Source organism: Herpailurus yagouaroundi, unplaced genomic scaffold, assembly GCF_014898765.1.
Source record: "Herpailurus yagouaroundi ecotype Mexico unplaced genomic scaffold, PumYag 213, whole genome shotgun sequence".
In the NCBI taxonomy this organism is placed as follows: domain Eukaryota; kingdom Metazoa; phylum Chordata; class Mammalia; order Carnivora; family Felidae; genus Herpailurus; species Herpailurus yagouaroundi.
In genome coordinates, this window is record NW_024412444.1 from 10745213 (window position 1) to 10758577 (window position 13365).

The following is a 13365-nucleotide window of genomic DNA, read 5'->3' on the forward strand; positions in this document are numbered from 1 at the left end:
AGATCTCCATCTTTTGACAGTAGATATAGCCACTAGAAGGAGCCAAGAGTCAGCTGGGGTAGAATCTGGTGATTACAGTCAGAGATCAAGGGAGGCGATACTATTTTTAGTTGCAAGCCACTGACTATTCAGCAGCGTGACAGGTTTTCACATGTGACTCAACGTGGCTCTGAAGGCAGTTGCAACAGGAATTCCAAACTGTTGTAAGCTTTGGCTCATTATCAAACTAAGCATATTACTTCCCAAAGACAAAACCATGAAGGGGACACACAGAGCTAGGTGACGCCACTTTCTCAGGATTCCTAACACTGCAGTTACATCTCGTTCACATGCACAGAAAGTCTCAATAGTTGGGTCAATTCATTTAAATAGTTGACTGGTTCACTTAAAACTTACATATTGGCAGCTTTTCCAGTGTGACATTCTCATAAACTCTCATTTACCACTTGGATGACACTTCACGTGTATCATCTTTTTACTTTTCATACTACCACTAAACACATAGATATTATTCTCTCCATTTTATACACAAGGAAATGGAGGCTCGGAGAAAATAAGTGATTTGCCCAAGGCAGCAGAGCTGATAAAAGGCAGAGCCAGGATGCCAATAAGGATCTGTTTAGCTTCACCAGCCACATTCCTTTCCTTTTCTGAGCTAGCCATGTAGCACCTCTGAGTAATTCTTCAATGTATCATTACAGGGTTGTTCAATCTTAACTACTATGATTAACATTTCTTAATGACTATCACTACCAGTGAACAATCCTATTCTTTATTTAACCTGGAAGTGAACTGAACAAAACTGGAGGTACTGCTTATGAATAGGCTCATTCATATTCTTAAGAAAAACTGGCAATAACTACAAAAACCCATTAATTCAATTTGAATAAAGTAAATATTGATACTAGACTTTACATTTAAAGAGACTTGTCTGGCAAGTGAGTCACGTTTTAACAATAACCATAGTAAAAGGGGAAAAATTAGAGCAGCAAGTTAAATAAAAGGCTAATAAAACTTGAAGGCAACAGCTCAGTGTTTTCTTTTAACCCCTGAAGAACACCAAATATATATTACGGTGCATAAAGAGTCATTTCAAGAAACGACTATTAACAATCTAACAGTAGAGTCAACACTAAGAATTTCAATGATATCCAACTCAAAAATGCATAGGGAGAGTAAAGTTATTTTATTAAATCATGCACATCACGTGTGTTAGTGCAAATAGTTTAATCTGTACTCCAGAAATTCTATTGTACTTTATATCTTTACAAAATAGATTTAAAACAATTATTTACTTTAAAAAATGTAATTCTGAAGTTAAGCATTTCAGAACAATATTTGCAATAACCTATATACAAGAGGTACTGGGTACCACTGGCATATTAGCATTCTGTGGTGGAGTGGCTTCCTGCAACAGAAAATGATGAAATGAACTATATGACAGCATTTTCTACAAGTCATTGGTGACTAATTCCTCCATAAATCTAGTGATACTCCCAACAGCAAATCCCAAATAGCTTAAAATATAACCTTTAAAGTATAAACAATGACTGCCAAACATCACAAGGCAAATTATATCCTAAACTTCTATTTCAACACTTGGCTAGTCCTGTGGATGGCCACAGAACATTCGAGCCAATTCACTGACATTCCCTCCCAGTTGCGCTGACTGAAAAATTTAACTAGGTGATACTTTAGGATATTCTATGACCTAAATAAATTTTATTGACATAACTGTGGTGCCGCACAAAACCATAGCTAAACTTTCACTTCTGTGTTTTAAATTTATAACATCAAGCAGTGCTTTTAGGTGCTTCACTGTGCATGGAACACTACTAATCTTGGGAATAATGCTTCTCGTAAACAGAATGTCCCAATTAACAACAGTAAAAAGAAAATAACCATTTGCATACCGGACCAGGAAATCTGTTGGTAGGTAACAACAGCTCACCGTGAACATGAATTAGCTTTGAAATATCATAACCAAATTAAGTCAGTAAAAGCTTATCTAAAGAGATATTAATTCTTTCTTCAATTAAACATGCTTGGAGGAAGAGATGATAGAAAAAAAAAAATCATGCTTCCTAAAATGCTGTATATGAGAAAGTAACTTGGCTTTTAAAGAAAATATCTCTTTAAATACATGAGGTTTAATAAATTGCATTCCAATGGACTCAACAGTTTGGTTTACTGCACTGAAATTGTAGAATTACTGTTTTTGCTCCCAGAAATACTTCAGTTTGCTCAAGAAAATACACACTCTCATGGAAAGTTTTTCAAAGTCGATGTCCTCCACATCGTCAAGTCACATTAAGGCTGAACAAGCGTGCACATATTCCCCAAATTATCACTAGAACAGAATATTTTCCAAGTGTATTTCTTCTTAAAAAAAAAAAAAAGAAAGAAAAAGAAAGAAAGAAAGAAAATCCACGCAAATAGTTGTCTCTAAGTCTTGTTCCCAATAGCTCAGTGGTTTTATAACAAGTAAAAATGGCGTAAATATGTAAAAAATATATATATATGTGTATATATTTCAAACTGATAGGCACTGAGCACACAGGGCCTCTCTTCCCATGTATGTGTTGGTTGTTTGGTTTGGGTAGTTATCGAATCAGAAAAATGAATTATCTGGCCATTAGAATTCAGAGTAAAATACCCATAAATTTAATGTTATAAATAATTTGGTGTACCAAGAAGCCTACTTTAGGCCACCATAATATTCAGAATCTCAACATACTAATTTAAAAATTACATGAAAAATTGCAAGCAAATTATTGCTTACAGTAGAATAAAGTCACAATTTTATATCCTCTTTATAGATAGATACATTTTATATAAGTTAAAGCAATGACCCTACAGCTGTATTCTTGCACTTCTGCTGCCTTAAGAGGTAAAAAGGAAGAAAATGGTTCTGTTTGTCCCCAGCATGAGTGTGATGCCAGCTTCTAAAGGGAGGACGGTGTACGGACTCAAGAAACGCTCTCATGGAGAAGCTCTGGCCAGACCTGGCACGTACAGCACGATGGCTGTCACCGCAACCAGGGCAGCCAACATGGGCATCCAGGGCCAGGGTTTCTGTGTGGAAAGAAACCGAGAGTCAATATCACATTCTTCCCTCTCTTTTCATACCTACTAACCCCTTGGTTCCAGAGAGTCCTGAATACTTAACAGAATATTAGAAAAACCTTATCTTTGCATAAGAATAAATTTTAAAAAGAGAAGAAAACAGGTGAGGGAGTGCAGGTGTGAGGAGAACCATTATAGCAGGAACGCTTTTAGAGGACCATTGTGTGGAAGCCACGTATAGCTCAGGAAAGTCTTGAGCAGTTTTCAATTTTGTTACAGTTGAAACCTAACAGTGACCCCTAAGAAACCCTGTGGGCTCAGCCTGCTTTATTTACTCCAGTGTCCAAATATTGCAACTAACTGATGTACACAGATGCCTGGAATATATGTCTGCTTAAAATGTTTATTTCTTCTTCTTCGCTTTTCAATGTTTATTTCTTGATAAAAACCAGATTTCTATGTGGGGATAGTTTTACAGAAGGAGCTGGTGGGTAAGGTGATAGAAAGAAAATGGTCTAAGCTTTGATCCTCTAATTTGAAACCACAGAAGACAAGATCAGATGGGGTTCAAGATGGGGAAGAGCTATTAGGACGCTGTCTCTTTGATACTTTTGGTAAAAACCATGTCCAGTGCAGTAATGTCACATGATTATCTTATATGATCTACTAACATGCATGCCTGTTGCAGGCAAGCATGGGCAGGCTGTTCCCTGTTAGCTTTTGGAGGGCCTTGTAAGATCACTGTGCTCTGGTTGATAGCTCTATTTTCCACTCATGTTCTAAGAGTCTCACTGAGAAAGTTGGCTTTTAAAGAAATATTCTGATGTTGCAGATCACGTCTCAGAAAGATATGGGCTAGGTTTATACTCGCATAAGTAAATGCACACGGGTTGAGATCATGAGCCACTGGTCCATTATGCTAATCTCATCCTTTTTCATCTTCATAGCCACAGTATAAATACAGGCAAAGGGTTGAAATGAAGAAATTCTACACTACAGAAAAGAAGAGGGAAAGGAGGAGGGGGAAGAAAGCTGGCTGAAAACTTCAAAGAGGCAAACGCTTCATTTCTCATTCAAATCTGATTAAACGTAATTGGGAAGGGGGGTGCTAATATTGCAACAATTCATAGTGTATTCCGGTTTGCTAGAGACAAAGACTCAGTTAAAGGCAGCACATTAACAACTGGTTAGGTTGGAATTAATTCATGGTTAGCATCACTACAAAGGAAACAAGACAAAATGTTATGTGATTAGTTGATTGTTCAGTTCATTTGTATGACACAATACATGGCATACTAAATGAAGGGTTTGCTTCAGGTAACAAAATACCTGTGTGATTCTGCCATGCACTATATTACAAATATGGCACAAACAGGTGACGGGGACAAACAGACAAGGACTCAACAGTAGTGCTTGTACCTTTCTCTACCACAATGGACCGAAACACCAAAACAGGAAAGCCAGGAATAGGCCGATGAATACGGCTGGGACGGGTTGTAATATGGAAGGCTAAAGAAGGGAAGGGATATTAAAATCATTTTATGCTATGAAAAAAAAATCAGATAAGATGATTTAGACCCCGGGAGGTGGGAAGGAGGGTAGGAAGACTGAGGTAAAAGAAGTAATAGCACTCAGGTTTTGAACTGATTTCAAACATTTTAAAGACATCTAATACAATCCAGAATGACAGACTGCGGTATGTAACCACCAGTTTAAAGGGACATCTGGGAGCAATGGGCACTGTGGGTGCCCCTAACACGCTAATGAAATGTAGCATGTTAAGACAGAGCCACGGCGACACTTCAGCGACCAACGCTCTGCTTGACAGTACATTCTTTTTGTTCTGTATTTGGAATCCATTATTTGACAATGTAGTCCCTTGGAAGTGGCTAAAGTTTATTTTATCCCTCCATCAAAACCTTTTTTTAAAACCAAAACTCGCTTGCCTGAGATGGTATTGCTTTCAAGCTTAAAAATAAATGCCCTGTGATGTATCCTTCCTAAACTGAGCAAGAGATCTGACACAATGTGTGATAAACATTTGATATATAAAGACAGGCAGTTGAGTCTCAAGGCTTTCAGTTATGTTACCAGAATAGAATTAATTTTTAAAATTGGATGGAGTTACTGCAATGAGTTTTACTGCAGAGAAAAATTTATTATCATAAGTCTAATATGATAAAAAAAAAAAGGAAATTCACCTTTTAGGCAAATTATTGATACAACTATAAATAATAAAAGCCAGGTTACTTTTGAAAAGGTTCTAAACAGTACAGGGGTATCCATTCTGATTATGCTAGATGTCTTCGTAGGTTAATTTAGTAGAAGGTGGACTGAAATTCCAAATTCAGAAAGATATGATTTAACACAAAAGAGAGAAATAACCAAACCATTATGATCTGATTTCAGAAGAGGTCTGTAATCTACATTTTCAAAATAAATGCAATCAATTTTGCTTAGCATAAAGCCTCCATTCCCAATTTATCAACTTCTCAAAGGCTTCCGCCTAAGCAACAAGACTTTATATTCTAAAAAACTAATAGCAAAGGACAGTTGGACACAACTCATGAACATTTTGTGTGCAACTGCATAATTGAATGGCCATGCAACATCACTCTTTTGTACTTGTGTGGCAAAATTAAGCAGAGTGTTTTCCTCTGTAGGAAGGGTGTGGCTTACACCACTGCAGTGTCCAAGCCATGACAGGGATTTGAAATAAGTCAGAGCACAACCAACTACACTGAACAGCCATCAGTTAGGTCCCACAAAGGCAATGATCACCGAAACATATAATAACACAACATATATTTAGTATAACATCTTTTTAAAGACTATCTGCCTTTCTAGTAAATGAAAAACAAATTAATATTAAACTCAATTTATGTGAAAACGTTCCAATTTCTCTCTCTCTCTCTCTCTCCCTCTCTCTCTCTCTCTCTCTCTCTCTCTCTCACACACACACACACACACACACACACACACACACACACACACACACGGCTTTACAGAAACTCACCAAGTATTCCCTAATATTTATAGGAGGTCAAAAAGACGCCAAGCTTTTTGGGAATATGCCTTAGTGAGAACATTATTAGTGTAAAATGAAAACCATAATTAGGTCTCCATTTTTTGGTACAGCCAAGTGCTGAGGAGTCGACATGTACTACTCTTTCTTAGGTGGGTCCCTGGTGGTACAGTGCTTCATTTCCCAGTAGGGGAAATGAAGTGCCAGATGATGGCTTGGTGACAGAACTTCAGATTCATCTGGGGAAAATCTGACAGTTCTTAGGTAGATTATTTTCTTGCAAATAAGGCTCTTCCTCCAGGCAGTCCTCAGGCTCTCATAGGGATACAGGTTAAAGGGGCAGATTTTTACTCAACAATTTGAGAGTACAATGATTCCATCATGGAATTTCATAACGAAAAGCTTAGTTTACATACTACAGGCCTCAGTTTCTCAAATCAGTAATAAAGTCTTCTGAAAACTCTATCTCAGGGCTTTCACCTGCCTCTCAGTCAAAGCTAAGCCAAGTTTGCAAAGACTTACATTATTTCCTTTCTCTCGGAGCAGCTTCAGGTTGTCTTTACATTGTTTGAGCTCATCTGTGATTGATTGTTTTTCCTGCTCAGTCATTTCAAACTTCAACTTCAGTTCTGAGAGTACAGTCTGTGTCTTTTCATACTAAAGGCAAAGAAAAAAGAGTGTGCAGACTCAACTTAAAATGGGTAGGAAGTTATGGTTCTCTTCAGGCTTAATACCAGACCCTGTTTAGCCACCTGCAACACCAAAGTCAAGCCTTTTTGTTTTAAGGAGGATAAGAATCATTTTCACTAATAATAGGAAGTCTTTCATGTTAACTTTATTCTATGTAAGAACTTTCTGGCCCTGGAGTTAAAAAAAAAAAAAGAGAGAGAGAGAGAGAGATCACCATTGTGTCATCTGTTTCTAATATAAAGGGTCACTCTTTCCATTAAGTGAATTAGAGGAGAAAAGTAAAGTAATTTTCAAACTGAGCCAAAAGAAAGGCAAGTGAAGAAAAACTCCGAAGGCTAATTAAATGGTGAGATTAGGAAGTCTGAGTTTATATCCTGGTAACCAATGTCAGCCAAGCTATTTTAGTCTTGAAGTAAAAAGTATTAACTCCCATCAGACTTTCTTTTACCCAAGCATCACTGGGTATTAAAGTGTTCTGGATAATGAATTTCTAGGCAAATGAAGTAAAGAAATAGATCTAAAGTACTGACCACTATGACTGAGGCATTTCTATCTTTCTACCTAAAACTTATAAGCATCAATAAATAATTTTTAAGAAGCTGTTCCTGATAAATACTTTTCTATAGTGAAACATGCCACTTCTTGCTCTGAAAATCAGTTCACTGAATATAATTTAATGTTCAGACAGACTTGTGTATCCTATGAACACTGGTGAGGTCAATGCAAGACACAGCATAGTTTGCCCCGACTTTAAATGGCCCAGGAGGCAAGAATTCTAGATTGGTTCTACTTCTAGATACTGCATCTTACATGAAAGCTGGGCTCCCAGTCACAGAACAAAAACCGTTCTGCTGCTGGTTATGCCTTTGTCTCAGCCTCCATTGCCCCACTCTCCCATCTCTGAAGGTTTTTAGAAGGAAGACAGACAGACATGGCTGAGTAGAATATAAATATACCATGGGTCCAGCATACCAGAAAGGTTTCTCCTTTTTCCTCCTATATCCCAGAAATTTCTCAATAAAAGACCTTTACGTGGTGCTTCTGAATAATGCAAATACTTTGGAGTAATTAATTAGGAGCTCGTCATTATGCACTCCAAAGATAAATATGAAGCAGGATGCAAATGTATAAAAACATTAGTCAGAAGAGGTGCGAGCAGGGGGATTAGGGTCAGCAGAGAGATCACCAGTAAATGGGAATAAAGATATGGGTGTAGAGAGGGAGGTAAAATGTGAAGGGAACTCCCTGTTACCTAACAACATTCCCAGAAAAGGCCAGGTATTATGCCAGACAATGAACCAAGGAGTAAGATTCATGGACTTTATGACAACTTTTTTTGTGGGGTCTGTGGACTTCCTTCCAGAAGGCGGAAGGCTGCTGGCAGGCTGCCAAAGCAAATTTAGCATACCTAGACTAGTCTTTTAGAACATAATCAGTTCTCAATGATCTGATTCTTAACAGTGATTTTGCTGACCTAAATTTTCCCTTACGTTCCTTTTCCACTATTCTTACATCCAGCTTGCCCTTTACACCAAAGCACTTAATCATTTCTCCATTCCAGGGGGTGTGAAGCAGAGTGACAGGAAGGCAGCCAGTCAGGGAGTGCCTGCTGTTTACCTTCAGCCTGTGCAAGGGCTCAGGCCCTTGCTCCACAGCCAGGTGGTGAAGCCAAACAACTTTCCTGAGGCAGTCTTTGCATGACTGACTTGTATACTCAACATTTTATGAATTCTTAAGCTATAGATATCCCTACTAAATTCAAGTATAAAGATGCTTTTAATCAAATATAAAGATAATATACCATTATTTCCTCTTAATACTGAAGATTCAAAATTCCTTTCTTATGTACTTTCTTTTTGGTTAAATGTTCAAATAAAAGTTGCCATGTATATAAAACTTAATTGTTGGAACAAAGGTCACCTTCTGCAGCCTTAGTTTCACACCTGGCTTGGATATCATTTTTGCTCCATCTTGCTTTCTAACTCGAAGGTAAGAAACGAGCTCAGTTCTGAGTAAGAGGGAAATACCACACAATATTACCAACAACACCTTTGGTTCTTCTTCATAAAAATAATCATATCTGGCTTGCTTAGCTTGTAATAGTTTAGCCTGTTACAGTGCTGAAGATACATGATACTGTGCACATTAAGCATGATTCTATGAGAGAAAGGAGAACAAAGGGGAAATGTTGAAAGAGAATATATGTGCATTAGTAAAAAGTAGTAATTCATTTGCAGTGGATTACACAGATAAAAGAATCTCATTAAAGACCATTTTAGTTACAGACTAGTGTCCAATAGTTGACGACAGGACAAACAGAAAGAGAAGCAATTTTACATTACAAAGGAGTGTGATGACTACACATCATTTCACAATGGAAAACACTGAACAAGAAAATAGAAAAGAAACATATTGACAAGTTCAGACATATTTTTAAATGCGCTGCATTTAATGCAATCCAGAGCTGTCAACAATTTAGATGCTGTGACAACATGCCACTGCCATTTGAGGAAGCAGTTAAAGCATTTCTCACTGATTGCTCAGTGACCAAAAACAGGCAAACAAATAATGCAACACAATGGCCAGTGCATTCATAGTAACATACAACAGAGTCATCTTGCAACCACAGCATTCTTCCCAGATTTTGAAAGGACTATGGCATATGGACTGGAAGGGCACAAAGTGCTTACAGTATTAAATACTAGGATATTTACTTTGGCACAAAATTTGTGTTCCAACTAAATGAGATTTCTCCCAAAATGCATATCCTTAGCCAGAAGATAAAAACGACATGTTACAAAATCAATATGGCCACATGTAAATAAAAAATGTTACAGTTTTTTTTCTTTAAGAACAAACATGAAGACAGAAGAACAATAATCATGTCCACGTTCAGGATACTACAAGGAAAGGGAAGTGCAAAGAAAAACTGGATTAAACAGATCTTCTAAAAACAATTTTGGGAAAATTTGTTATTAAAGACAAAGAGTTGTCTTCAACTTCCTTCTATGTATAATGAATCTTTCATTTAAGAGAGTCTACAGCTGGGGCGCCTGGGTGGCTCACTCAGTTAACTGTCTGACTTTGGCTCAGGTCATGATCTCAAGGCTCATGAGTTCAAGCCCTGCATCGGGCTCTGTGCTGACAGCTCTGAGCCTGGATCCTGTTTCAGATTCTGCGTCTCCCTCTCTCTATGCCCCTCCCTACCTCGTGCATGCACTCTCTGTTTCTCTCAAAAATAAATAAACATTAAAAAGAGAGAGAGAGAGAGAGAGAGAGAGAGAGAGAGAGAGAGAGTCAGTCTATAACTGGGGTGGGCCCTGACCAGTAGGTCAAGATGCACCAGCCTTCTCTGTCCCCTGGGCTGGCCAGGACTCAATGCAGGGAGGATAAGGTAGCAAGACTGAATGTAGTTCTCATTGCCTCATTGTCAACTTCAAGGTTTTGCTCAGAAAGAGGCTGGGTGAGGTCTCTACTCCAAAATCAAGTCAAGGTTTTAGGCCAAATGATATGAAAAGTGAGCATGCATATTTGTGAAGAAGGGAAGAAGGGGAAAAAGGGGTGGAGGTGAGGGAGAAGAAAGTAAAAGGTCACAGGATCTGTGTTTGGCTGGCTGGCTATGAGGTGAATTTTAAGTAACTTTCAGGCCAGTTTCACTGAGGGGTTTAGACAGCATTACGGTAAGGCCCCACTTTGTTTTCCAAAAGTATTCCAAATTAAATATGATATTGTCTTTGAAAGATAAACAATGAATTGAGGAATCTGGTACAAAGGGCTTCTCATATAAGTCAACTAACTGGTAGAGAAAAAATTTTAATGTAATTTTGTATATTTGTATTTTTGAGACCAAAGTCTACTAATGAATTCTCTATATATGGACCATGATACACAGCTAGAAATCACCAGGCAGAGATGCTCCAATTATCAACTTTGTGACAGGTAATGGGACTTCTGCTTCCCTTTATTTCTAACTAGCATGAATATCTGATTTGCTTTTGGCTTTAAGTCCAACCATAATTGGGCTCATAATGTCTTTTCGCTTTACCTCTTTCTGTACATCCTTTGCTTGGTTTTCAGCCTTACTGAGAAGAGTTTTTAAATCAGCTGAATCCCGAAGATGCTGTTCTTTCAAAGATCCCACTTGATTCTCAAGCTCTTTCCTAGTCATCTGAAGGATGCTGAGATCACTGGTAAGCTCTAAACTCTGCTTCTGAGAACTGCAACATAAATATTAACAGTTATTCAATTCATGTAGAAACTAGACATAGCAGGAAGTCCAATTTCTTATACATTTCACTAGGAGGGATGGAGTAAATTTCAGAGGAGGAAAAAGTACATAAAAAATAATAAGATACATTCAATAAATAAAAAGCATTATACACTAAAAAATTGCATGTTTAAAGCTGTGTTCTATTTTCAGATTATCAAATATACACAGAGGCTGAAATCTTGAAAGTAGAAGTAGGAGGTGACTAACTGCATGTTTTGTTACATCACATTATATTAATTGTATTATGAAAAGATACAGTGTGGGGCTTCCCCAGGAAAATAGCACACTTTTCAACTATTTATTTACTTAAGTACTGGACAAATAGAAACTTAAAGCTTAGGAGCCACTGTCAATTCAAGTAAAGAAAAAAGACACACCAAATTGGGGAGAAAGCATGAAACAAAGAACCAGGAGGCTGGGTTCTAGACCCTAGCTCTGCCACTATTAAGTTGTAAGATGTTGAGCAAGTCACTTAATTGGTGCAGTTTACTTCTCTGAGCAAGCATTTCCTAAGCTCTTAGATCTGTGCCAGGCACCATGTTACACAGACACAAATAACACAAGGAGAGTCTCAGTGCCCTCCATCGTCAAATAAGAAGATTGAACTCAGTAATTTTGGAGGTTGTTTTCCGGCTTAAATTCTATAATTACTTTTATAACTTGATGTAAAAAAATCCAATTTACACACTACAAAAACAGCTTGATAGGCATGAACAGAAATTCTTTGTTCAATTCCTTGTGCATCACAAAAAACAAAAGACCTAAATAGTGTAGCTGTTTGAAAGAATGTGGCTCCCATTTACAACAGAAATAGCTAAAGAAGAATAAAGTTTTCAAAATGACAGTTTTATGCTTCTCAGAATGGATCATAAGATTCAGGCTCAATATTATTAACCAAGGCACTATGGAGCGTAAATCCCATTCTGATTGTATGCCAGGCCAATTCTTAGGGGTGAGTGTGATGTCAGCCCAATATAGCTAGGAACTAAATGACATAGAAGACTCTGTAAAGAAAGACTAACTTCTAAACACTCCTTAAATGCTGAGGTGGCTTACCAAATAAATTGAGAGGGCCACTAAACCAGAAAAGCTTAAGAAACAGAATTAATTTGTCTTAAATAGTTTGTGACTTTAGGCAGACAACCTTGACTAATAATATATTCCACCCTTCTGGGACCTAATATTTTTATAAGATGTATGTTTCTAACTCATAAGGAGTTTGTTGCTTTTCGATGCTTCAACAAAATTTGAAGTAATTTAAAAAACAGCACTTAGGGGCGCCTGGGTGGCTCGGTCGGTTAAGCTTCTGACTTCAGCTCAGGTCATGATCTCACAGTTCGTGAGTTCGAGCCCCGCGTTGGGCTCTGTGCTGACAGCTTGGAGCCTATTTCAGATTCTGTGTCTCCCTCTCTCTCTGCCCCTCCCCTGTTCATGCTCTGTCTCTCTCTGTCTCAAAAATAAATAAATGTTAAAAAAAAAAAAATTAAAAAAAAAAAAAAACAGCACTTAAAAATCTGCCAGATTCCGATTAATTACATCTTAAGAATGAGGGATCAGGTTTAAATCTTTAAAATGTCGGGGCGCCTGGGTGGCGCAGTCGGTTAAGCGTCCGACTTCAGCCAGGTCACGATCTCGCGGTCCGTGAGTTCGAGCCCCGCGTCGGGCTCTGGACTGATGGCTCAGAGCCTGAAGCCTGTTTCCGATTCTGTGTCTCCCTCTCTCTCTGCCCCTCCCCCGTTCATGCTCTGTCTCTCTCTGTCCCAAAAATAAAAAAATAAATAAATAAATAAATAAATCTTTAAAATGTCAATAATCCCAAAGCAGGAATAATTTCAGATAATCAATATTAGTAATCAAAGATCAGTATTTCTTCTTTCTTTTTTTTTTTTAAGTAGCCTTCACTCCTAATGTAGAACCCAACATCAGGGGCAGGACCTGAATTGAGATCAAGAGTTGGATGCTTAACCAACTGAGCCACCCAGGCACCCCAAAGATAAGTATTTCTTGCTTATGATAGAATACCAAACTAAATGGATTCACTAAGATTCCAAATATAAAGAATTTGAGCGTGTCTGCCTCCCTTACAATCACTTTATACCAAACAACTTGCCCAAATGTGCTGTTAACACAAACATCAGTTGGTACATACATAAACATTCACATGTGTATAGTTGTGTCTGGGCCTTTATTTTGTCCTGTTCAGATTTTGGAACTGTTTTTACAAAATTTTAGATGTTACAAACATATTTACTCTTTGTTATTAATTATCTCTGAACATTTAAAAAGTATAACACATAAATGTGTATTGCACAGA

General features: G+C 37.7%; 1 protein-coding gene across 32 annotated transcripts in view; it reads right to left on the reverse strand.

The window, feature by feature from the left end:
- Positions 1-1163: 1163 nt before the first annotated feature.
- Positions 1164-13365, reverse strand: part of SLMAP (sarcolemma associated protein) — a 157597-nt gene continuing 145395 nt past the window's right edge. For 17 of the 32 annotated variants that reach the window (XM_040454696.1, XM_040454687.1, XM_040454692.1 and 14 more), the window contains 3 exons: positions 10827-10998; positions 6614-6748; positions 1164-3075 (listed from right to left, as the gene is read on the reverse strand). In XM_040454696.1, coding sequence (XP_040310630.1) covers positions 2983-3075; positions 6614-6748; positions 10827-10998 — 400 coding nt within the window. In that variant the 3' untranslated portion in view covers positions 1164-2982. Of the gene's footprint in view, positions 3076-4485; positions 4576-6613; positions 6749-10826; positions 10999-13365 lie in introns of all 32 variants that reach the window. The other 15 variants (XM_040454697.1, XM_040454688.1, XM_040454693.1 and 12 more) reach the window with 1 other exon arrangement.